General features: G+C 38.3%; 1 protein-coding gene across 4 annotated transcripts in view; it reads left to right on the top strand.

Annotated features, from left to right (window-relative positions):
- Positions 1 to 27,220, top strand: part of sno (strawberry notch) — a 205,929-nt gene that overhangs the window by 144,932 nt on the left and 33,777 nt on the right. For all 4 annotated transcript variants that reach the window (XM_067159301.2, XM_067159299.2, XM_067159300.2 and 1 more), the window contains exons 13-21: positions 1,680 to 1,837; positions 1,941 to 2,165; positions 7,408 to 7,706; positions 12,049 to 12,148; positions 14,737 to 14,901; positions 15,257 to 15,369; positions 19,845 to 20,016; positions 21,510 to 21,618; positions 23,949 to 24,064. In XM_067159301.2, the coding sequence (XP_067015402.2) occupies positions 1,680 to 1,837; positions 1,941 to 2,165; positions 7,408 to 7,706; positions 12,049 to 12,148; positions 14,737 to 14,901; positions 15,257 to 15,369; positions 19,845 to 20,016; positions 21,510 to 21,618; positions 23,949 to 24,064 (1,457 nt within the window). The remainder of the gene's footprint in view (positions 1 to 1,679; positions 1,838 to 1,940; positions 2,166 to 7,407; positions 7,707 to 12,048; positions 12,149 to 14,736; positions 14,902 to 15,256; positions 15,370 to 19,844; positions 20,017 to 21,509; positions 21,619 to 23,948; positions 24,065 to 27,220) is intronic.

The following is a 27,220-nucleotide window of genomic DNA, read 5'->3' as shown; positions in this document are numbered from 1 at the left end:
AGAAGTAGAACGGCACAGGAGATGAGAGGAGTGGAGTTAGCTGGAGGATTTTGTAAGAGTGTAAAAGGACTATTATGGAGCGAAGTGTCAATATGATGTAAGGAAATCTTATACAAGAACTACTTTCTACCAATCTTGACGTATGGAACTGAAACCTGGGTAATGGCCAAAGCAGAGGAGAGGAAAGTGAGCTGAAGTTGCTAGGAAGTATGCTGGTGAAAACAATTCGGGACTGAATAAGAAATATGGTAATGCAAGGAACACTTAAGTGTATGTTGAGTGGGAGACAGAGTAGAATGATAGGGGCACTTAAAAAGAAAGGGGAACAAGGATCCTGAAGTCAATCCTTGAACTGGAGGTTGAAGAGAAAAGACCCAGGAAATACAGAACAAATTGAAGACCTAAGGATGAGTGTGGCAAACATTAAAGTCTTCTTGGATGAAGAATGCTGGAGAGACAGGCAGAGATGGAATTCAGTGATCCACAATCCAATCCATGATCAATTGGATAAGGCAGATGATGATTTTTACTACAGAGTGCAAATTAGCCTGCTTTAAAGTACAATTACATGAAAAAAAGGATTGTAATAACTTACATATCTTGTTTGATCACATACTACGTGCCCTCATGTAAGACGTGCGCCCGATATTTACGACACATCATCTGGGAAACAATTTAACAACATTTTCTTGAAACATTTGTATTTATTAAACAGTACTTAAAAAATGTATAGGTGTATTTAAGAAGTATGGTAAAGAGATGCGGTGCCCACAAATGCAGTTGTCATCATCATACTGGAATACAAGAAGTCCACCAGAATTCTGCCTAAACCAAAAGAAACGTTGAATATTATATGTTGATAAAAGTGAAGGATTACAGTAGAACTTACCTTAAGTCTGCTATATTTCTGAGGCATTTCACATAAATCTCTTAATATCTCTTAATATCAGTATCATAAGCATTTTTAGCTGTTTAATTCTATAGCATTACTATGGACGAGATTGAGTACTGAACCTGTTTTCTTCCAGAAATTCACTGACATGTAAAGAACTCATTTAAAGCCAATATCCGGCACCTAAATATCTTTGAATACCATAAAAGTTGTGCAACGTAAAATCTATAAGAATTCTCTTATTCATGTTCAGTTCAAAAATATCAAATGATATGTCTTACAAAACTGCAATTTTAAGGAGTTCCCCCGCCCCCTTATGCTCTCTCTCTCCGTCTCTCTGATTTGTCAAAAAATAATTCTAATGTATTTGGCATTTAGTTGTCAATGATGATGAAAAATTGTTCCCTCATCGTTCACGTGAACAACTTTCTGCCAATGTGAACATCAAATGAATGATGAAGTCATAATCTTAAAGTTTTATCTCTGTATAAAATTTAAAATTGCGATGTTATTAAAATACTCTCTTAAGAGGCAGAATTTCTCAAAATGACTGTGTAATTACCTGTTCCAGAATTATTAAGGTTATCCTGGGTACATTTTGATCTCTAATTTTTTTAAACTGCTCCTGTTACCAGAATATCTCCCTTAAAGTCTACTCCTCTCGTACATCCTAGTGTTATATATTTTCTCGCTCTTTAAGTTAACGAACTCCAGTAAAATTATTTTTGAGGGATTTTCTCAAGTCATTTGAAGTGTTATTGATATACTGTAAATTTTATGTTTGAAGGGGTGTGCTCCAGACGCTTGTGGAGAAACACTTCCCTGCTCCAGATCGCAATCGTATCCACAGGCTACTGGGCTTAGACATTCCAAAGAAGGACAAAATCAGCAACAATGGAGACTTGGATCTCGAAGCTGGTGGATCCAGTGGAAAGCGAAAGCCAGGTAGGACTATAATGAAATTACTTTCTTCTTGTTATTGCGCAGTTAACTTTTGTAATTGTTGTTGGTTTGTTGGTTGCCTTGTAAGTGTAAATTTGCTTTGCAGTACGTCAGGCGGCACAAAGAGCAGTGAAGAGAGTGCGGATGTCCTCGTCAGAATCTGACTCGGGCTCGGAAATGGAGAAGGATGGTGGAGGTGGGGGTGGAGGAGGCAGCAGTTCTGGTTCAGAGTTCAAGCTCTCTGGCTCGGACTCTGAAAGTGAAAGCCCATCGGACAGCAATGCTAGTTCAGATTTTAATCCCTTCTACTCCGATAGTGATTCGGATGCAGGTAAACTTGCTAACCTTTTAGGAATGTCAATATTCAGGATATTTGTGTAGTTTTGTACTGGTTATAATGAAAGTCGGTGGTTAAATTGCTTGAGCTAGTTTCTTTATAACGTGTACATCCAGCGTGGTGAAAATTTCAGCAATTGGAACCTCATAATATCAAAATTACGAGTATGTGTGTGGTTTTGTTCTGCATGTAATGGAGAAGGGTGGAAATTGCTTGAGCCCATTTCTTTGTGTTGTAGATCCGGTGGGGTGAAAATTTCAGAAATTCTTGCCTTGTAAATCTGTATCTCCAAGTTTTTATGCTTTGTGTCTGTTGTTTGGCTCTCCAAGTTCATACCATTTTGATATCTGTTGACTTCTTTTGGATGTGTCATGAACAAGAAGGAAAATATTTTTATATCTGATATGAAAGGTCTTTCCAAACATTTTTATTCCCTAATTTGAATTGTATTTTTAAAATTTCTATAGGACACTTTTTGCCTTATCAGTACTTTACATATTTTATTATGCTGTAGCTTAATTACCGTACATGTTTCGAGAGCTAACTACTCTCTTCTTCAGCGGTGCCAAAACATCAAAACTAAATCTTTGGATTTGATACATTTGTACAAATATAGTTATCGACAGAACAATTATATATAAATCTTCAAATTGTTAAAATATTTCTTGTTTCAACTTTTACTTACAATGTCATTTATTACAAAGTTTAAAATAGAACATTTCAAGTCATAAAATGTATAAAACCTATTAAATTAGTCCCTATATGCTAAAATTTGAAATCTGCTCTGCTCTTGGAACGTACATCCTTATTTACATCTAAAAAAAAAAGTTTCTTTGTGTCTAAATTTACATTTACTTTGTCATTTAGTAAAACACTTTAAAATAGAATAATTTTCAATTCATAATATAACTAACACCTATTAAGTTAGTTACTATATGGTGAAATTATAATTTCTCTTTCCTTAAGTCTGCTATATATCTGAGACATTTCACATAAATAAGACATTTCTCCTCTTAATTCTGTCCTACCATGCTAGGCATTCAAATGTCAAATTCTTCAGTTTCAACTGGTTACCACATTTTTCCACAAATTGCAATAATGTTACTCTAGTCTGAACCAAACAAACATGTCCGTGCTCCTTTGCTTGCTGTCAATGACCTTACAAGGCGAGCTACTACTTGTAGCTCTTTCAAGAGCAGGAGCATGTTTGTTTGATTCAGACTAGTGTAATGTATTTTAATTTGTGGATAACTTTGGTAACCAATTGAAACTGAAGAATTTGACGGTTATAATTTTGTGTGGCTATTTCTAGCAGAGTGCAGCCCTTGTAAGGCAGACCCTCCGATGAGGGTGGGCGGTGTCTGCCATGTGTGTAGGTGACAGCATGTTATTGTGATGGAGGATAGTGTTATGTGTGGTGTATGAGGTGTAGGGATGTTGGGGACAGCACAAACACCCAACACCTGAGCCATTGGAATTAACCAATGAAGGTTAAAATTCCTGACCCAGCCAGGAATCGAACCCGAGACCCTCTGAACCAAAGGCCAGTACTCTGACCATTCAGCCAAGGAGTCAGACATCTGATGGTTAAAATGGCTAGTATTGTCATTACGTAACCAGCAGCAAGTAGCGCGTAGGGGTGAAAAAAGCAGTGTGGTTACCGCATTAGTTACCAGCGGTGTTCATTACTGTTCGGCTGCGAATGAAAAACAACCCTTGATTTTTGGCATGGGATTCTGAGAAACAAAAACCCATCGTTTTAGATTAGGAGAAATGCGTTATCACTCCCGATTCTTCTGTGGCAAACATTTTAGTTTTCTTCTTCATATGGCGTCGCCTAACCTAACAGTATATGTATCATGAAATCATACAGTATTTCAAACGCATGTAGGGAAATTATAACCTCCTCGCTAAAAATTTACGTTGGAATAGCCTTTCTGAAATTTAACTTGTCGCGAGAAAGTATGAACTATCTTCTGAAATCAATTATGCACTCTGCCATACGAGGAGCATTTGAAAATTCCATGCAAAAATAAAAACTACTTAGGTGTTTGGGGTGAACCTTCTTTATTTTTCGACATAGTCTCCTTTTAGGCTTGTACACTTCGTTCAGCGATGTTCTAGTTTGTCGATCCCTTCCGAATAATAGGATTTGTCCAAGTCTGCAAAATATCCATTAGTGTTTGCAATCACCTCCTCGTTTGAATAAAATCTTTGTCCCACCAGCCATTTCTTCAAATTGAGGAACAAATAGTAGTCCGAGGGAGCCAAGTCTGGAGAATAGGGGGGATGTGAAATGAGTTGGAATCCTATTTCCAATAATTTTGCAACCACAACTGCTGAGGTGTGTGCTGTGCGTTGTCGTGATGGAAAAGGACTTTCTTGTGGGCCAATCGCGGGCGTCTTTCTCGCAGCTCGGTTTTCAAACGGTTCAGTAACGATGAATAATATGCACCTGTAATAGTTTTACTTTTTTCCAGATAGTCGATGAGGATTATCCCTTGCGAATCCCAAAAGACAGTTGCCATAACCTTTCCGCGCGAAGGAACAGTCTTCGCCTTTTTTGGTGCAGATTCCCCCTTGGTAACCCATTGTTTAGATTGTTGTTTTGTCTCAGGAGTATAGTAGTGTATCCATGTTTCAGCCACGGTGATGAAACGACGCTTAAAGTCCTCCGGATTCTTCTGCAACAGCTGCAAACCATCCTTGCAACACTTCACATGATTCCGTTTTTGGTCAAGCGTGATAGCTTTCTCATGTCCAAATGTTTATGCAAAATATTATGTACCCATTCAGTCGTGATGCCCACAGCACAAGCAATCTCACGCACCTTAACTCTTCTGTCATCCATCACCATATCGTGGGTTTGATTAATGATTTCTGGATTCGTAACTTCCACTGGCCGTCCAGAACGTTCAGCGTCACTTGTGCCCGTATGGCCAGTCCGAAAATTTTTATACCACTTATAAACTGTTCTAATCGAAGGTGCAGTCACTATAACGTTTATCAAGCTTCTTTTTAGTCTCCTTACTTTCAAAAAGTAATATTTAATCACCACACGAAATTCTTTTTCGTCCATTTCTTGAAAATCACTCGACTTCCTTGATTCATACGAATGCCAAACACAAAGAAATAGATCAATATGGCTGAAACTTGGTGTGCGTTCATTCAAGAGATGCTACTAACTAAACATGACCTCGATGCGCGCCAGTAGTGTCATCTCTCGGACTTTGCACGGACTTTTCAAACCACCTTAGTATCTTGAGGTGTATTCTATTCTTACTGAATTGCAATATTTAGCATTAAAATTAACTGATTGTTTAGTCAGCCCTTACTTTTAATTAGTTAACTGTTATTGGACACGTTATTTACGCATTTATTACGAAAACATGTTCCCTTTCATTTCAAATTTTCTTTATGGAACAGCAGTCGATGGTATTACTAATCGACTTTGCCGTTGGCTTCGAATGACGACGAGAGAACTCGCTAGTGGACATAGCGTGGAAACGACACCGAATGTGATAGATCGCTTGCAACATAATCGCTGGAGTGCATAAATATTGGTAGCGGAAAGATCGCGCGCCCGCTTAATCGCTCGTAATAATGGATTTGTCAGTGATAGGACTCTCGTTATAACCCAAGGATAATGCTTAGTTGAAGGGACAAACAAAAATTGACTTTATAGTGGGGTTCTCGTTATATGCTGTACTCGCTATAACGGACTTCTACTGTATCAACTACTGGTCATGTTACCACCCTGGGTAAAAAGAGAGTGTGTGAGAAATGTTTTGGACATGGAATGTGACAAATTTGTTCGTTTGGCTATCTGGTAGAAAATGCAGGTATTTTTATGTTAAAAGAAATGAACCCCTTACAATTGTGTTAATCAGCAGTTAATTCTGATCCTGAAATCCCTCTTTTTAAAATCCTGCCTTCACACGCTACTAAACTAAATGGGTTTTGTGTTCACCAGGAAAAAATAAAAAATGTGTCGTACCGCAGTGGATAGAGACGATATGATGCTGGCATTACCTCCGCTAGATAACAGAATTTTAAATTGAAAGTAACGGACTTGAAAATACTTAGAATGATTGCTGGTACAAATGCGTGGGAAGAATGACAGAAGGTTACTTGGAATGTGTTGAGAATAAACTCATTGTATGCAGCTTTTGTGGTGGGGACATGGCAGGCAACTTGAGGAGGATGTGTTACATAAGAGGATAATGGACTTGACTATGGAAGGTAGGAAGGTTGTGATTTGATTGATGTAGAGGGAGAAAAAGGCGATGAAGGTTAAACTCTGTTTTTAATGATCTAATGATAAAAGGTGTCGACCTAAACAAGGCCACAGAGCTACTTGCAAAAAGTGCATAAAATCAGTTCATGGTGGTGTGCAGGCTGAATGCTGAAAGTCTATAATGAAAATGTACTTTTATGATTTTTCTTTCCTTACCACATGCTTTATGTTGCACCTACACAATGATGGGATAGGAAAGGGCTAGGAGTGAGAAGGAAGTGGCCATGGCCTTACAGCCCCAGCATTTGCTGGTGTGAAAATGGGAAATCACAGAAAACCATCTTCAGGGCTGCCGACAGTAAGATTCGAACCCACTATCTTCCGAACGCAATCTTACAGCTGCGTTGCCCGTAACCGCATGGCTAACTCCCTCGGTCTTTTATTATCTTAACAGTGATTATAATACACTCCCATTTGCTGGCAGAATAACAGACCCATAAAAAAAGTACTGCTGTCGAATTATATGTGGATCACCCATGTTGTTATGGGTGCCATGATTTTTTGTAACAGTTAAAACTAGTGGAAGTAGTTTGGTAATTGATCATGTTATTCTTCAGAATTGAGTGTGATGAAATGAAATGGTCTCATGTGCATTAATACAGGAATATACAGTTTCTACACAACAGTTAAATAGCTCTGCCATTTATAATCCTAATTTCTGCGGTTCTTTCTTGCATAATTTGTATGAATCCATATATATGTTTGAAGAATGTTTATTTTAACCTCCACTTAGAATGCCACAACATGCATTCAATTATTTACTGCCCTACTTCAAGTGTTTTTCCCCTGTGCTTTTCGTGCCCTTGAGAATGCTCATCCAAGTACTGTAAAAATATATCCTTTCCTAACTAATTGGTAAACACAGATGCTAAAATATTCTTGATTTTTTTGCTATTATTAGGTCACAAAATTATTATTTATGTTTCTCATCAATTTCAGATCCATGGGATCGTCGAAAGAAGAAAGGTAAGAAACACAAATCCTCCAAAAAGCGGCAGTCAACGCAAGATAAAATCAATTCGATTTTGTCTCGTAAAACGCACAAAGGAAAGCGCAACGGAGATAGTGGCAATGCTGGAGACCGCGGGCCTCCTCCTCCACCACGTGATGCCATAGAGAAAGCGTGCAGTATGAAGGAGGAACTTCTTCAGAAGATTGAATCCCTGGGAGAAAAGTTACCTCCTAACACACTTGACCAGCTCATTGATGAGTTAGGCGGGCCAGAAAATGTAGCAGAGGTGAGAGTTGTTCCAACATTCATTCTTTATAGCATTTACTGAAGAAATTTCTTTGGTTTAATCTGAAACGAAGATGTTATGGTAATGCAGGTGGAGGTGATTGTTTAAAAGGGGAATGCAAGATTATCAGCATTATACCAGATGCTGTCAGATTGATTATCGAGAAGATAGAAAAAGGAAAATTAATGACAGAATTAGAAAATATCTATATCCATTTAGACCAGTGTTTCAATAAAGAAAAAAATTTTAATGGCGAAATTGAAATAAATTCTTTATACGAACAACTTTACACGAACTTTTAAAAACACTTAATCTAGAAAACAGTAACTTTGCCAAGAATTCGAAGGCTCGCATGTTTTGGTGCCATTCTGCAGATTTGAGAAACGTTTTTGTAGAGGTAAATAGAATGTCATTCTCTCTTCACTATTTCCCAAGATCCAGTGATGTTACACATAGGTACTGTACGACCGGTTGCCGTGGCTAGCGATGTATGATAAGGAGGCAGTCGGTATTGTCAATGACTTTTGTGTGTGTGCCGCCGCGCGGGGGGGGGGATGAAACAGCGTAGCTACTGCGGTAGTTGCAAATGCAAAACGACCCTTGATTTTTCATATCAGATTCTGAGAAAGAGTCAAGCTTGATTTGGAGAAATATGGTATCACTCCAGAGGCTTCTGTGGCAAACATTGCCATTTTCTTCAAAAGGCGTGTCCTAACCTAACCGTATATGTATCATGAAAACATTTTTGAAATGCATGTAGAGAAATGATAAGCTCCTCGCTAAAAATTCACACGGGAATAGTCTTTCCGAAATTTAACTAGACGCGAGAAAATATAAACTATCCTCTGAAATCAATGAGGTGCATCACATTCTTAATTTCAGTATACGGTATAACATTAAAATTAATATTTTATTTATTTTTAACGAGTTAACAACTGCTATCGGCCATGTTATTTTCGCATTAATTATGAAAACATGTTATCTTCTTTCATTTTGAATTTTCTTTAGCCGGGCTGAGTGGCTCAGACGGTTAAGGCGCTGGCCTTCTAACCCCAACTTGGCAGGTTCGATCCTGGCTCAGTCCGGTGGTATTTGAAGGTGCTCAAATACGACAACCCCGTGTCGGTAGATTTACGGGCACGTAAAAGAACTCCTGCGGGACTAAATTTCGGCACCTCGGCGTCTCCGAAGACCGTAAAAGTAGTTAGTGGGACGTAAAGCAAGTAACATTATTATTATTATTATTTAATTTTCTTTAGAGAACAGCAGTCGACGGATGTTAGCTACTAATCGACTCCAACATCACCTCCAACATCGCCTTCGAATGTTGACGAGAGAGCTGGCAAATGCACATAGCGCGAAAACTATACCGTACCAAAAATGATCGCATTTTGTGTTAAACGTTTCAGTTCTCTTATTCAAATAGACCTATCCTAACTTCACTATACTATATGTATGATGAAAACATACTTTAAGCGCCAGTATAACCTTATCGTTATAAATTTACGTGATAACAGCCTTTCCATAATTTAAGGGGCGCAAGAAAATATAAACTAATCTCTGTAATCAATGATGCCCTCTGCCATATCTTGAGGTGTATCCAATTCTTATTTAATTGCAGTATTTAAGCATTTAAATTAAGCGATCATTTATTCAACCCTTATCTTTGAGTTAACAACTGTTATCGGACATGTTATTTACTCATTTATTACGAAAACTTGTTCTCTTTTTTCATTTTCTTTACGGAACAGCAGTCGACGGTTATTACTAATCGACTTCGACATTGCCTTCGAATGTCGACGAGAGAGCTCGCTAGTGGGCATAGCGAGAAAATAATACCGAAAATGATTGATCGCATGCAGTATAATGACTGGGTGCATAAATATCGGTAACGGAAAAGAATCGTGCTCACATAATCGCTCGTAATAATGGATGCGTCAGTGATAGGGCTCTCACTGTAACCGAAGGATAATACACACCGAGCTCGATAGCTGCAGTCGCTTAAGTGCGGCCAGTATCCAGTATTCGGGAGATAGTAGGTTCGAACCCCACTATCGGCGGCCCTGAAGATGGTTTTCCGTAGTTTCCCATTTTCACACCAGGCAAATGCTGGGGCTGTACCTTAATTAAGGCCACGGCCGCTTCCTTTCCACTCCTAGCCTTTCCTGTCCCATCGTCGCCATAAGACCTATCTGTGTCGGTGCGACGTAAAGCAATTAGCAAAAAAACAGAAGGATAATACACAGTTTAATATAGTAATTTTGAAGGGACGAACAAAAAATGTTGTTATAACGAGTTTCTCGTTATATGCCGTACTCGCTATAGCGGACTTCTACTGTACTTCTAATCAACAGATCAACATCACAAGAGCAACTAGTAGAAAGAGCATTTGAGAACAAACATGGAAACACAAAAAGACAAGGACAGTCTGCACATACATGTCAGAAGATGGAATTCATTTCTATGTTTTCGCTTGTCACTAATCCTACACTTGAAGTGTTGTGCTCGTGATGATGTAGCATTTTTATCTATTTCCAATCGAACTAACTTTTCTAATATTAGACTAATACAGAGCATATACTTCATTACACTCAATTACTCATATAATAATATAATGCAGATAAATATGGAAAAAACTTTTTTTGGGCTTATGGGCCAAGGTCATGCTAACTTTCAAAGATCGGATCCCTTTGAAATGACAGGTGCAGTTTCTAGTGAAGCATTTAGAGCTACAAACTCAATTCGAACACAGCCTACAAGCCCAGGAAATTATTTCCTTTGTATTCATAGAGACTCCGGCCATGAAAACCAGATGGTATGTATGTTCAACATGATGCAGATACTGAGGTAGGGAATGGCATCAGTATTAACGCTGTGACTTAATACATTGTTACCATATGTATTGGTATTGTGTTCATACAAAGTGCACTGTCAAAACCCATAGGACATACTGCATTTCTTCTTCTTCCTAGCGTTTTTTCCCACGATGCTGCAGCGCCCGTTACTTTGCACACCATTCTACATATGGTCCTGTTACGGGCATCGTCAGATCTGACACCCAAGATCTTCATGTCTTCCTTCAGACTATCAAGAGCCACTGTTTATTGGGACGGCTGCATGGTTGATTTTCTCCTGGGTTATAGTGGACAGCTGTCTTTGTAACTGGTCGATGTTCTCTGCTCACGATGTGTCCCTACCATCTGAGACAAATTTTTTGCATCTTGTCCGAAGCTATTGCAACTTCCATCCCTTGTCTCACTTGGCCATTTAATGCATTTAACCATCCAAAGACCCCATGTTGCAAAATGAAGCATACAAAGTGGACAGGGTTTAATTCTCTACACACATATGTCGCCCAAATATTTTTCTGTGTTTTTTCTTCAGCATCAATAATTTCTTTGTCTTCTTCTTCCCTTGCTAGCTCCTACTGGGTCAAGGCACTTGCACTTCTCCACCTTCCTCTCTCCTTCCACATCATCTCTTCCATCATTCTGTTCCAGTCCAGGTTTCCTCTTCTTGCACTCCTTTTCATTGAATCGATCCACCTTGTTCTAGGTTTCCCTTTCGCTCTCTTTCCCACAAACTTCATCTCAGTCACATGATTTGGTATTCTTTTCTCCTATATTATCTTTACATGTCCAAACCATCTCTGTTTACACTTATTTAGGTTTTCTATTCCAACTTCATTTGTATCATCTTTGTTTCCTTGTCTTTCCCATCAAACTTCTTAAGTATTTCGTTTCACTGGCTTGAATTCTACTCTCTTCCCTACTCACCATTGACCAGGTCTCAGCTATGTGAGCTAGTATGGTACATGTTACATTTTGTACATTTTCTCTTTACCCTTCCTTGGTAATTCCTTTAAAATGCATCGTCCTGTTACACCCTCTTGCTAATTTCCATGTCCAGCCTTGTATTCTGCATTAATTCACTTCCTAGGTATTTAAAACTGCCCAGAATTTCAAGGTTTTGACCACCAATTTTCACAATGCCTTTTCCTCGTCCTTCTCCTCTTGATATCACCATGGTTTCGCTTTTCTCTGCACTGATTTTCATACCATACTTTTCAATTTTCAGTAACATATTTTGTGTAATTTTGAGCATAACTGGCTATACACTGTGTGATCACAGTTGAAGTAGTATGTTCTGTTACCAGTAAATGTTGTTCATTACACTCTTCTGATGTAATTTCATAAAGAGAAAAATAACGGCTGTTTATGTGTAAGTTTTAATAAATATGCATTTTAATTTAATTGAGTAATAAGGAGCATGGTGGGACTTAACTATCTTTGCTTTCAACTCCATGTGCTATAATCTATGTTGAATTTTCCTCTCCTTTCAGATGACTGGTCGTAAAGGAAGGGTTGTGCAGACGGAGGATGGTATCCAGTATGAATCTCGATCAGAAGTCGATGTTCCTCTTGAAACATTAAATCTAACTGGTACTTTATTGTTTTAATTATGTTTCTTCATAGATTCTGTATTAAGATAAATTGTCATCAAAATGACAGTATTTTTCAGTAAATTTTTATATCAAGATTCAACTTTTTAATTTAGTACTAATATTACAGTAGAACCTCGGTAATTCGAAATCGGTTAATTCAAAACCCCACGTAATTCGAAGAAGCTCTCGTTCCCGGAAACATGAGATACAGTTTTGCATATTATTTAAATTGTTTAATTCGAAATACGGATAATTCGTAATTCGAAGTACAATATTGGCCCCATTAGCGAAATTCAGGCTTTTAATTCGAAACTGCCTTTACATTTTAAAACAATAGTATGTTACAGAGTAATTTCAACTCGAAATTTATCCGCTCCGCGTCATAATAGAACGCGTGTTCCGGAATGTGGAGGGGTAGCTTTCCACACTTACACTCACTTCGGTGGGTCTGCAGTGTGCTTCATGATTGCCAAGTTGAATGAAATCGGAATTCTTTTGTATTCAACCTTTTCAGGAACGCCGTAATATCACGCAACAGGCAGTGTGCAGGAAAACAGAATGCGCGAACACTGGCGATGCCGACAGTTGACGAAAAAGCGTGGCTCATATAATAAATTCGTAGGCACCGGACAATACTGTCATTGCCGATGAAACTGCATTGCTTTATTTTAATGCGAGCCCAAACAGTCATATAGTTTTAAAGGAGAAAGTGCCAGCCGGGGACTCGTACAAGGGTCGGGGATGGGGGTCATTGTAGTGCGTTGCAATTGCAATGCACATGGAAGCGAGAAACTTTATCCCCTCGTCATAGAAAAGTTTGATAAGCTACGTTTTAAGGGCGTTGGGCACTTTCCATCCCAGTACAAAGCATTTAAAAATGCAAACAGTACAGATAACCAAAAAATAATGCACTTGCCCAAGGGAACCAGCATAATTTATCCTCGTCTTTGAATTGTGTGATTTTTTTTTTTTTCTTTCGTTGTGTGAGATTTTGTTCGTCAGTGATTAATCCAAGTGCATTATTTGAACATTGTAAATGCACCTTGTTGGATACATTTCAGAAATAGTTGTTCTATGGCATTGGAAAGGTTTAAACTGTGAATCGAGGTGATTGCGTGTATTAATGGGTCTTAGAATACTTTGTGACGCGGCAAGTGTTTAAATTTCTGAAGTACGAGAAAAGTGCCATGGCAGGAAATCGTACAAGGATAGAGTCATAGGTAAGTTTGATTTTAAGGGCATCGGGTACTTTCTGTGTAAATACAAGGCATCTAAAATGCATACAGTATAGTACTCCAATGAATAAAGCAGTTTCACATGGGAGCCAGCATAGATTTCTCCTCGTCTCGAATTGTGCTTTTTTTTTCTTTCGTTGCGTGAGGTTATATTTGCCAGCGAGATATGCAAGTGCATTATTTGAATACTGTAAATGCACCTTTTTGGATACATTTTGGAAACCATTTTTCATGGCATTTGAAAGGTATAAACTGTGAATTACGGTTAACTGCATGCAGTAACGGGCTTAGAATATTTCGTAACGCGGCAAGGGTTGGTACTTCTGAATTACGAATTGGCGGTTAATTTGAAATCACGTAATTCGAAGTCCGATTTTTGAGTCCCAACGACTTCGAAATAACGAGGTTTTACTGTACTGGTTTACCAAGCTTAGAATTGAAGCTTCCGCAGTCCATTAAACTTCTCTTACAATCTCTGTCCAGGTTAAACAATGCTGTCTTTAAGTACTGTACTAATTGGTTGCCAGTGTTTTGAATGTGCCGGCCCCGTGGTGTAGGGGTTACGTGCCTGCCTCTTACCCGGAGGCCCCGGGTTTGATTCCCGGCCAGGTCAGGGATTTTCACCTGGACCTGAGGGCTTGTTTGAGGTCCACTCAGCCTATGTGATTAGAATTGAGGAACTATCTGACGGTGAGTTAGTGGCTCCGGTCTAGAAAGCCATTATAACGGCCGAGAGGATTCGTCGTGCTGACCACACGACACCTTGTAATCTTCGGGCTGAGCAGCAGTCGCTTGGTAGGCCAAGGCCCTTCAAGAGCTGTAATTCCATGGGGTTTGGCTTTGTTGTAGTGTTTTGAATGTATTGCAGTATTCTTGATCAAGGCAACTGCTACTAGACAGCAGCCTTGTTTTTACCTTCAGGATCACACTTTATCCCCTTCAGTACTAATGGCATTTAATGTCGCCTCATGTAGGACCCAACTGACATTTCTTTCACTCGGTTCTAATCTACTGTAGATGTTGTAAATGTCGCTTCCTTTTCTTTCCCCCATCCCCACCTCCCGGTATCAAATGTGATCTGTTGCCAGTAATTTAATAGTCATTTTTACTAATATATTCCAGATATTTTATACAGAAAACCTGAAGCAAAGGTATCCTAAATTCTTAACTTCAGTTAAAGTTTGTCATGAATTCATTTCTTTCAGATTGAGTGATAACTGGGAAAATTGTAGTAGAGTTGAATATCATCAAAATATGTTCTATGATATTCTAATAATCTAATATATTAAGTCTTGGCGGACATTTGTGAACAAAAGGAATTGCTATTTTAATTCTGTTTGATTTTTTCCAGAGAAACAAAGGTTCATGGATGGGGAGAAAGATGTGGCAATCATATCAGAGGCAGCGTCAAGCGGTATTTCGTTGCAAAGTGATAGACGTGCCCGGAATCAGCGTCGAAGAGTCCACATAACGTTAGAGTTGCCCTGGAGTGCGGACAGGGCTATACAGCAGTTTGGTGAGTTTTCCAGCTTGTTTCCCTTTGAATAGTTATGGTTCTGACGTTATTTCTTATGATTCTTCCATGCTATCATCCTTGTTGCTTGAGCTGTTCCTGTAAAAGAAACCTTTCTGCAAATTCTGCTGAATATTATCTGTCTACTGAGCGAGTTGGCTGCATGTAACAGGTTGTATAGCTAAAAGCTTGAATTCAGGAGGTGATGTGTTTTAACACGAGCTCTGAAAATGGTTTTCTGTGGTTTTCCATATTCTCATCAGACAATTTCTAGGGTTATGCTTTGTTTTCCTTTTTTTAAATTTAAATAGTTTTAATGTACATTTGTGTATACTAATACTGTTCGTATGCTTGGCAGGTCGAACACATCGTAGTAATCAAGTGAATGCCCCCGAATACATTTTCTTGATCTCTGACCTGGCTGGAGAGCGCCGGTTCGCCTCCATCGTTGCCAAGCGGTTGGAGAGTCTGGTAAGTAGAACAACACACTTTTGTTAATAGATGATGTGAAGTGGAGAGCTACCCAGAGAGAATCTGAAACTGGAACAGATGATATATAGATGACGTGATGTACGTTGAACATCAGTTATCACATCCTAATGTGTGCATTGCAGAACAAGGAGTAAGCATGTTAAACATTGAATAACCAGGCGAGTTGGCTGTGCGGTGAGCTTGCATCCTAGAGATAGAGGGTTTGAACCCACAGCAGCCCTGAAGATGGTTTTCTGTGGTGTCCCAGTTTCACACCAGGCAAATGCTGGGGCTGTACTTTAAGGCCACAGCCACTTTCTTCCCACTGCTAGCCCTTTCCTATCCCATCATCGCCACATCTGTGTCGGTGCGATGTAAAGCAAATTAAAAAAAAAAAAAAAAAAAAGAGAGGAAAAACCCACTGGAAAGGGGGAGACAAAGAGCAAAGTACAGATAGGACCAAAGTTATCCACAGGAGTATTATGTGTCACAGAAAGGAACAAGAAGATTGATCGGGAATGTGTCAGGTTCATGGCCACAAGTTGTAACGTAGAGTGCTCATTGCGTGGTAGGGTTTCTTGAAATAAAATATCTAATTGGTATGGTGGTGGTGGTGGTGCTACTGCTGCTGCTTATTGTTCTAAGAGGAAGTTCAACGGGGCAACAATCCTCTCACCGCTAATCGAAAGTGAAGTGGTCTGTCCCACCGAAGAATGAAGGAATCGGCAAAAGAAGGACAAGGACTTGGTAGGGTGCGGAGTTGAAAGATTCCCTAGGCCTCGAAAACTTAACACCATCAGCTATGGAAGAGAACAAAAGTTGATCAAGGAGTTTCAGATAGGAAAGATGAAAGTGAGGAGCCTGGCACAAGTGGAAACAATGCCAAATTGGCTAATGGCCCACTAACTTAAGAGATCATACGGTCCCGTTTTTGTTGCCTTTTAATTCGAGTAGGGGATACCATGGGCATTATTCTACCACCCCCACCCATAGGGGCATCTAGTCGGTATGGGTTTGAAATTTTATTGTTGGCATTTTATTTTGTAATTCTAAACAAATTTGACGTCTTACAGACCATGAATTCCAAAACATTTTCCACCACTGGGGCGGTAGATATGCTCAGCTGAGGATCCAGTAACTTGGAACTCGCCTCATGACACTTGGACTTCCTTAACTGTGAGGCGCTCGTGATAAACCTTTTGGTGCTCAACATTGGTGTTTTTGGCCTTTTTGGAATTTTTTAAAAGGCTCTCTAAGCTCTCAAAAATGGTTTTGATAATTTTAAAGCCATTTATCGTCCGACTCGTTGGCTGAACGGTCAGCATACTGGCCTTTGGTTCAGAGGGTCCCGGGTTCGATTCCCGGCCGGGTCGGGGATTTTAACCTTAATTGGTTAATTCCAATGGCACGGGGGCTGGGTGTATGTGTTGTCTTAATCATCATTTCATCCTCATCACGACGCGCAGGTCGCCTACGGGAGTCAAATAGAAAGACCTGCACCTGGCGAGCCGAACCCGTCCTGGGTTATCCCGGCACTAGAAGCCATACGACATTTCAGCCATTTATCGTCCATTCCACCATTTTCTTTTTTGTCCAAGTCCAGGTTTCTTCTTGCACTCCTCTTTGATTCAATTCACCTTGTTCTAGGCCTCCCTCTTGCTGTTTCCCTTGAACTTCATCTCTATCATTTGTATTCTTTTCTCATGCATCCTCTTTACATACCCAAACCATTTTAATTTATTTCTATCAATTCTTTCATTAAAAGTTTCTGCATTTTGCAGAAGAAAGAAGTTTCGCGCACTCTTTGCTTGACAGTTTTCTCAAATTTATCACTATTTGATTTTGTTTTTGCTGTATACTTGTAGAACTCGCCGAGACATATCAAACATCTCCCATAATATGTCACCACTCCAATGTCCAGACCTACACTAATTATTAGCCGCACGACACAATTTTAGTAGGGTGTACCTCAAGCTAGCAGTGCTATTGCATCACCTAATGTTATGCCAAGGCCAGACCCTTGTTGCTTAATACACTGGTCCTTCCTCTTTACAATGAGATACTGAACACTGTCGTCACACATATTGTTAAGAAATTATTTTGATTTTTGAACTTAATTGTTTTTGTAACGTAAACCAGACTAAAGATTATAGACTTCTACATCAGAAAAGTGACATCAGGTTATTTTAAAACAGGAACCCTTTACAGGATAAACACTGTGGGAGGTTAGGGGTAACAGCCTTAAGTGGAAACAAACACAAATATGAAAACACAAAAGCGCATGGACAATCTCTGCAGCTGTCCACCAGTATATTGGCTTTCTCCTCAATCCTAGTTCTTCTACATCCATTTCTTTTTAGCCCCCATTGAACTCATTCCTGCCTCCGAGCTTCATCAGTACGGCAGGCTTCAATACTCGTTGCCGCACCATCTTTACAGATCTTCAGTCTTGATATGGGAGGTGAAGGATAAGAAGAAGGATGAAAACAGAAAAATAGAAGAGACCGAAAATTCATTGGACATGAGTGGCTCAGATGGTTGAGTCGATGGCCTTCTTTCCCCAACTTGGCAGGTTTGATCCTGGCTGAGTTTGGTGCTATTTGAAGGTGCTCAAATACGTCAATCTCCTGTTGTTAGATTTAGTGGCACGTAAAAGAACTCCTGCTGGACTAAATTCAGTCACCTCGGCGTCTCCGAAAACCGTAAGAGTAGTTAGTGGGACATAAGCAATTATTGTTGTTGTTGTGATTATTATTATTGTTGTTGTTGTTATTATTATTATTATTATTATTATTATTATTATTATTATTATTATTATTATTATTAAGAACATGGGACAAACACAGAACAAGAAAAGGTTCCCAACAGGTCAGTAAAAGTAATGGGATGGGGGAAGAAAAGGTGATAAAGACCTATATCGGAACAGAAACATGAATAGAAGCACACAATAGGATAAACTCAGTGATAGGTCTGTGTGCAAAAAAGAGGTCTGTATATATAATGAAAAGGAGCAGGTGACAAATCAAGTTGTATATAGCAGGGTAGGAGCTTGAAAATAGACACATAATAGGATAAATACACAGACAGGTTTGTATCTGAAGAGGAAGTAGTGGAAAGAAGAGACAAGTACAAACATGAAAACACTAAATGACAAGGGCAGTTACTACATCTTTGTATTACCCTTTCCACATAAACGAGCTACCATATGGAGGGCTCAGTGCTAGAGGTGACTAAGCCCCATCTGCCACATTTTGAATAAATGAAGGATAAAATCAACACGGAATTTAAAATTGTAACGGCTTTCAAAATCATTCGTTCAAGCACCTGGACAATGAGAAAAGTATCCTCTTTCATATTGAAAAGTATTCCAAGTGTTACTCTTACGCTACTATGTGTATCAGTACTACAAATTCTACAAATTATGCTCTCAAAGAAATAACTATAATATGTCCTCCGACAGTCACCATGTTTTAGGCTGTAAAGACAATGGGGGAGGTGGTTGGTTTTTTTTGTTTTTTCCTCCCCTTGGATAATTGCACAGGCACTACCACAGGAATTAAACTATAATATACATTCTCCATCCTGAACTTCTGTTAGCAAATTTCTGTAGAACCGGTAATGAATGAGAGGGATATATGCTACTTCAACAGCTCCAATTGGTCGGTCTTTTTTTGCAGTCGTTATCCTGTGCCTTTGAGGATACAAGAGTGAGGTTGTGCCCCTAAATCCGCTCAGGCAGCCAATTGTTGTCTCACTCAAATCAACAGACACTGGAACAAGTTCTTGAAAGTTGTAGAAAGTTGTAAACATAAGTGAACTGTCTACAATGTGTCAAATCTGAAACCACTGCTCTTTTTGTCCTGTGATGGATATTTTTGTGTTAGTGATCTCATTCTAGAGTCATATATGGCTCACACATTCACAGTCTTTATAGTGCCAGACTTGCTCACTGGTGGTAGCACATTACAGAAACAGTATGGTTGTTAGTCATATGCGGCATAGATAGAATACAATCTTTTCTACTCATTACACTGAAAATGTCAATATGAACCGCGATGGCGCTTAGTCACATCTGGTACCGAGCCACTCGTATTAAACCATTGTCTACTGAAATTGATCCAGTTGATACAATCTGAGTCATAGTTACACCTCAACAACCACATCATCGCTGCTCTTAATAGTATTATTCCAAGTATGTATTGTTAACTGAAAGATTGATTAGACTAGACACGGAAAGGGAAAGGAAAATCTTTTCTTTTACTTTTGTATCAACCTTGCTTTAGTCTTATTTAATTTAATTTCCGGGTTGAACTGTGTTGTACTTGTCTGCATATCACGTACAGTTTGCCGATGTTTTAAATACATTGCAGTATTCTTTAGTCTTTTTGTCTGTATGTGTGTAATGATTGTTGTATGTTTTGTTTTTCAGTTCAGTACCTGATGTTTGTTACTAATATCTATTAATCTACCTGTAGGGTGCCCTGACCCATGGTGATCGTCGTGCTACGGAGACACGAGATCTATCACAGTTCAACATCGATAACAAATATGGTCGCTCTGCCCTGGAGGCCACTATGAAGACCATTATGGGTTACGAACCTCCATTGGTCCCACCCCCGCAGGATTACAAAGGAGACTTCTTTAAAGGTAAAACAGTTATTATCCCAGGACACTTTTTTGATTCTGGGCTAAGAATAGTCTGTAATTTGACTGCTTGGTTTGAATTTTGCCTTTGCTAGCATATTTGAATGAGATCCTTGTCTTCCCGGCCTCATTTAGATTGAACATATCCTTACTGCATGGTGTGCAAGCCATTTGACAATTGATTACTAGTGGCAGTGATGGAATCTATTTAATATAAACTGGGTGACTCAATCTGTTACTTCAGTGTGAATAGAACAGTTATGTCTTAGTAGCAATAGTATTGTTGTTTTTTCATGTACGGTGAATTGCTATCAGAGGTCCTTGTTTTTGTGCATTACTTCTGTGGTGGTTAATGAAACTTCAGCTCTTTAATGGAAAGGAAACACTTCCTAGGAAATGGCGCAAAGTAATCCCTTTCAGAGCAGGAAGATTATATACAGTGTTTTATAATTCTATAAAAAGAAAGGTCTCCAAAGCTGCGGAAAGTACTGCTATGGCTATAGGCAGAAGAAAGAAGAGTGCATAACATTGCCAGGGAGTGTGGAAATGCTGATAAGGGCAGATAAGTCATCTAATCAGAGAAGACACAACCCAAATATTTTGATAAAAGTGTTGGTCACCTAACTTCCGTAGAGTGTTATGGAGTAAGAAAAGAAATTACTTCTGGCGCCGTGACACATTTATGGAAGAGGAAATCGATCGTATTTTAGTTATTTGTTTGGAAAGTAGCAGTTAGAAAGGATGAGGAAATTAAACTAGCGAATTTGACGGTTATTTGACAAACGACTAATCAGTCTTTTGATACTGTGGAAGAAAGTTTTGATTCTGGATGTTCTAGTTGAGATACTGGATATTAATGGATTACTATAGCATTTGTCTGCATTATCATTTGAGTGTAATAGCTTGTAAGGTGTCTTCTGCTTTCTCAGCTTGCTAACATTTACTAATTAATGCTCTGAAGCAAGTGTCCATGCTGGCTCCCTTGCTTCATTTGCCTCTCCTGTGCCTGTGCTACAGATGTCAGTAAACATTGTGCGGATTTGAGTCCTGTTGTTAGCATTCCAAATATGGTTTTCCATGGTTTCTTATTTTCATTCCCAGCTAACTGGGGCTGTACATTAATTAAGGTTATGGCTGCTTCCTTCCCAATCCTAGCCCTTTCCCATCCTTACACATCACTGAAAACCTTCAGTGTGTTTGTGCAACATTAAACCACTAGTGGAAAAAAAAGAAGATATCTTTGCGCTCACTCACTGTTGTTAATGATCAGACAAGTAATAGTACCAAAGATTATGTTGTTCCTTAGGTCAAGTGTTGCTAAGAAGGGTGCATGGAATAATGAAAGGAATAAGAAAGTTATATGTATGGAATAATGATTTTCTTACACTATTTGAAGTGGAACCTTTTTTTAACAGTCTTGTAAATGTATAACTGAATATTGTTCATAAGTGTTAATTACTCCCATGAACATTATTGGAATGCATTTTATCTTGCAGATGTTGCTGCAGCGCTTGTTGGTGTCGGTCTTATCATCAACAGCGAAAATATGCCTGGCATCCTCACCTTGGACAAGGATTACAACAACATGAGCAAGTTCCTTAACAGGTTGGTGGTTGGTCGACCTAGACCAGGATTATCATACTTATCTACCAGTACTTAGCTAAAATTATAATCAGTTACCAATTTATGTGTCATATTCATCACTGTTTCAGGTACTTTTACCTTTAGTTTACTGCACAAATTCCCTATAAATGAAGGTACAGGATTTGCCCTCGTCCTTGTTTTTATTTTTGTTGGCCTCTCTTTTTCTATTGCTATTTTGTACAAATATAAATTTTTAAAATGTGGCTGGGAAAAGAATAGGAACACTAAATATGAACAAAATGGCAAAAAAAGTTGGGCAGATGGAGGGAGATATGAGGACTAAACTTTCTTTTTCGTTCTTAGTTGTTTGTACCTTTACTGATACAGATTATGCTGCAATTCATACTCCATTAAAATCCTTTTGAAAATAATTTGTTAATCTGTGTATTCATAAGTGAACCACTATTGAGCTGTGAAATTTGCTTCCTTTTTTATAACTGTGTTCAAAATTCACTTGGCTACCTCTGTATTATAGAGTTAATTTGCTTTTTCAGTCAATACATGCATCAGAAAGCAGTTGCATGCTATACCGTAAACTGGGGTTACTTTGTGACAGTTTTGACGATTTCTTCAGGATAATAAGAATGTCATTATGTATTAAGGTTTTTGTATATTGTCGTATGCTTCCATCCTTTATTCATGTTTTCAAATAATTTTTATATGTGTATTTACGTTTAATCATTTAATAATTCAAGATGAACTTGTCACAATGTTACCCCGTTGTGACACTTTGTGACACTATCTTTTTACCACTGTATTTCCATGTTTGGTGCAGATGTCACAAAGTTACCCCCATTAAGCCATTACTTAATACTCTGGCTAAATATAAAAGGAGAATTTCTTTCATAACCTTGATAATACAACACACTGTATATTTTTTAAACCCTGTGATATAACCACTTGAAATATCTGCATCATTAAAGAGTGAATAGTTAACAAACTGTTTACTTTTTGCTGTGTTTTGTGAGTTCTGGAATGTCGTAGATTTCAGGTTTTCTCCTTTGTATGGTTGGACTAATTTTACACCATATTTTGTCATCTGCATACTATATTTCATCCTTGATATCCGCCCACTTCACGGTGCTATCCATAGCACTGACAACTGCACCTTGTTTGTATACTTTCGTTAAGATTCTTGGACAGTACAGTTATGCGTGTCCCAACAATCTTATCGGATTCCAAGTTACGATTTTCACGAATAGGAAGTTCTTCAGAGTCAGAATTAAATTCTTCTTCATGCAATGAGTTGTCTTTTGTCTCAGTACAGATGTCATCATTGTCATTTTTACTTGAATTCTCATTTCAGGTGTCTTTAATGTTCTTTGAGGGACAGTTCCCGTTGGTGCCACTACAGTTAGGAATCTCATCTACAGTGTTTAAATCTGAAGCTGTCATACCTTGAGATTCAGGTGCTCAATGAAACTTAATTACAGCTTGTTTCATAGCATCACCTTCTACATCCATTGTCTGTTATACATGTGCTTCAGCACTTCTTCCTGGCTTAGAGGGCAAATACTACATTTCCTGCATCAAGAACGTAGATTATTCAGACCATTTTTAACTAGTTCTCAATGAGATCTTAACAAGAGATGGACATTCTTGCTTCAGTATAGGGGAACATCGTCTTCAGACTCCACATTACTAAAAAAGTAATTTTATAACACTGGGGTTACTTTGTGGCAGAGTCATTGTTGTCACAAAGTTACCCCTTAAACTTCTCTTTATTTTATTTTAACATAAATAACTGAAAGAAAGCTCAAAGCGTCATGAGAATCATGCATTTTTGTCAGGAAACATGAAATTAAGATTTCCACTTACTTTGATGTGTGTACCTCAATAACGTTTTCTGTCGCCGACAAAAGTTTCCTGCTATTCACAAAATCGCGTGCTCAGTACAATACAACAAAAGGATCTCTGTTGCCACCAATCCAACACTTAGGACATCATTGTACACACAGATAGCAGCATTGTTGAGGAGTGAAAACATATAGTGTTCATTGTCAGACCATCAATGCATATTCCGCGAAATATGAAATTATTATTTGGCGCGCACCTGTCGCAAAGTAACCCCTGCACTCACAAAGTAACCCCGGTGTACGGTATATCTTGACCTAGTACTCAAGTGGTATTAATATAGATTCCCTGCAGCAGATATAATTGAAATAGGAATCACACTTGAACGCTCCATGTAAATTATTCTGGTGTATTATGATTCTATTTTGAGATCCTAAGTGGTAATGATTCATAGACTATTTTTCTAATGTGTAATTTCTAATTAATATGTTCTCTAGGATATTGGGTATGCCAGTGGATCTACAAAACAGACTGTTCAAGTATTTCACAGATACTCTGAATGCAATCGTCACGCAAGCCAAAAAGACTGGTCGCTTTGATATGGGCATCCTAGGTTAGTATGTTTGGAATTATGTGTATAGTTTCTTTGAGTACAATTTTATTGTTCCACCTTCTCAATACTTAAAATCATTTAACGTTTGTTAAAACATTAAAAATATAATTACAGGTACTAGTTTCGGTCCGTTTATTGGACCATCATCAGCCTAGCCTAGCCAAAGACATAATCTAAAAATGAAATGATGTGGATGAAAAGGGGGATGGGATGGTAATGGAATGACATATAAAAGTAAAAACCTTATACATATGTTACAATAAATGTGGCCAGAACAAATTAAAATTAACAGAAGTATAAAAGCATTGTGATGTAATTTAAAGTCACTTGATGACAAAGTCTTAGATTAACGGTTGAACTTGTGTTGCACACTTAAAATCGAGTGAAATCTTATGTGAATTCTTGTGTTTCTGGAAGGTTCTAGAAGCAAGTTCCACAGTGGCGCAGAGGGAGTAATCCGAAATGACCAGTATAGAATTGACGAACTGAGAAAGCTGGACTAGTTTTTATGTAGCGTAAATAATTGCTGTTTTTAAGGTAGTCTCAATTCAGTCGGAACCCATGAACCTGAAGAACAAAACGGAATTAACGCGAAAGATCTTATAGAGGAAAATCAAAGGGAAGGGGGCAAAATAACGGATACTCACCTTGCACTATCTGTAGAACAAGCTGCAGGAATATGTGCAACAGACAGAGTGAGTGTCACGCAGAATAGATCAGCAGAGGAGGAGAGGGGTGGTGAGGGGAAGGATGACGTAAGTGTGGAAGGAGACGGGAAGCGAGGGAAGAGGGAATGGTTCAGGGTGGGTTGGGGGAGAGAGAATTTAATGGTATTTGTGGTGGTGGGGGACCCTTAATGGATTTAAAGAAAGGGTTATGAACAGCTGATTTGTTTTTCCTAAAGTGGGAGATAAAAAGATCAAATAAAATATTGGGTTTCTCGGTAATTTCATTAAGGTTGTAGTTGGCATTGAAATATTGATCCAGATGTATGTAAAAGCTTTCAATTATGTTGAGAAGAGGTCCCGTTTTTACTATTTCGAGTATGTTCATATCTGTTTCGATGTTGGTAAAACTCTGGTTATAATCGACCCTATGTTGGCCGATGGCTGAAAATTTGTTGTATTTGATCGTGTTGAAATGCTCAGAATATCTAATATTGAAGCTCCTACCGGTCAGCCCTATGTAGGAAATATTTGAACATGTGTTACATCTAATTCTGTAAACACCTGATTTTGAGTACCTGTTTATTTTATTAATATGTGAAGTGTCATGTAAGATGTGCATGTTGTTGTTGCTGGTTTTGAAGGCTATTTTCATGCCTTTCTTCTTTAGAACATTAGTGATTATGTGAATACCACTGACATAGGTAAAAGTGGAGAAAGAATCGTGTTTGGATGGTTCTTTTTTAAGCGTGGTCTTAGGTCGGAATTTGTGTTTACTGATGATATTTTCTATGAATTGATTATTAAAACCATTGAATCTAGCAATGTGGCGGATAGTATTCAGTTCTGTGTGGAGATCTTTTTTATTCATGGGTATGTTGAATGCTCTGTGTATTAGACTGTTGTAGGTTGCTTTTTTGTGGGGGAAGGGATGAAATTAATCTTGTCGGATTGTGACGGCCGAATGGGTGGGTTTTCTGTATATCTTATAGGTTAAGGATTCCTGTTGTCTAGTGATGGTTAGATCCAAGAAATGGATTTTTTGATCTACTTCTGACTCTAAAGTGAACTTAATGTGAGGATCGATGTTATTTAATGTTATAAGTGTGGTATTAGCATCTTGCAGTTTTTCGTTAACTACAAGGACATCGTCGATATATCTGGCCCAAAAGAGGATGTTGTGAAATTTATTATTGATTTTTGTATTCTCGAGAAAGTCTAAATAGATTTCCGCAAGAAGCCGGTGAGCCCATTGCTAGGCCATATTGTTGGTAAATAGTACCATTAAATGTAAAAAAGTTGTTGTTAACTACCAATTTGAGCAATGTAATAAAGTCTTGGATTTCAAGTTTACTCAGGTGACCGTTACTTTGTAGGTTATTTTTGATGATAGGAATTAGTTTAGAAATTGGTATACTGGGGTACATACTAACAATGTCAAAGGAATGAAGTGAATAGTCAGGTCGCATGTTAAAGTTATTTTGTCTATTAATTCGAAGGAGTTTCTAACCGACTTCTTGGATGAAAATAGGTAATTTTTACGTAAAAACTTTTGGATAAATTGCGTAGTTTTATATAGGGGACTCGGTCTAAAATTGAAAATAGACATGGATTTTCTCAAGAAGTGCATTCAGTTTGATCTTACACCAAATTTCTTAAGACACAATAAAAAGAAACATCGCATTTCGTTACAAACCTCTAAAACTCAAACCAAGACAAACAAAATTTGGTTGAAAGATGAAATCAAGTTTCTGTATAAGAAAAAATCTTTCCTCAACCATAAATTATACGAGTCTCGCCTCGCGGTAAGTAAGATGTTATCTAAAGCACATTGGACAATCTTTTTCCAATCAGTTGAAGACAAATTATTCCTAGACCTATCAAAAAAAAAAAACATACTTTGGATAATAAATTGGAGAAATTAAAGAAATCTATACCGCAAGACCATCGATTTAAACGCAATAATAGATCAGCAAATGACTGTAACCAATTCCATTCACCCGTAATTAATCTATCCAATACTCCCCTAAATGCAAATGAAGAAATAATCTTAGCTAAGGGACCCAAACATAACTGGCCCGATTCGAACACAACCAACTCAATAGTCACAATAACAGAATCGGAACTGGCCATTTCCAAAACACCTTCAGGCACACAAGATGAACTAAGATACGAAATCAAAAAGAAACTTAAGAACTAGCCTAATTTTTCCAATTCTGACAAGAACACACAAACTGATCTGTAACTCCTACAGGCACTAAAAAAGAAAATCAAAGATAACGACTTAATTGTAACCAAGGCTGACAAAGGTAACACAACGGTCATCTTAGATAAAAACGAATACATCAGCAAAACATCTGATTTCTTTAAAGATAGCTCCTTCTCCCTTACTCCTGCTTCCTCTGATGGACTAGCAAGGCGGAACTGCTGATGAAAATCCTCTCGTAGCATTTATAGGTATCTTAGCCTTTGGTTCATGCTTCTGGCTTAA

Source organism: Anabrus simplex, chromosome X (genome assembly GCF_040414725.1).
Source record: "Anabrus simplex isolate iqAnaSimp1 chromosome X, ASM4041472v1, whole genome shotgun sequence".
Classification (NCBI taxonomy): domain Eukaryota; kingdom Metazoa; phylum Arthropoda; class Insecta; order Orthoptera; family Tettigoniidae; genus Anabrus; species Anabrus simplex.
The sequence above is the reverse complement of the archived record's forward strand: the minus strand, read 5'-3'. Positions and strand labels throughout refer to the sequence as shown.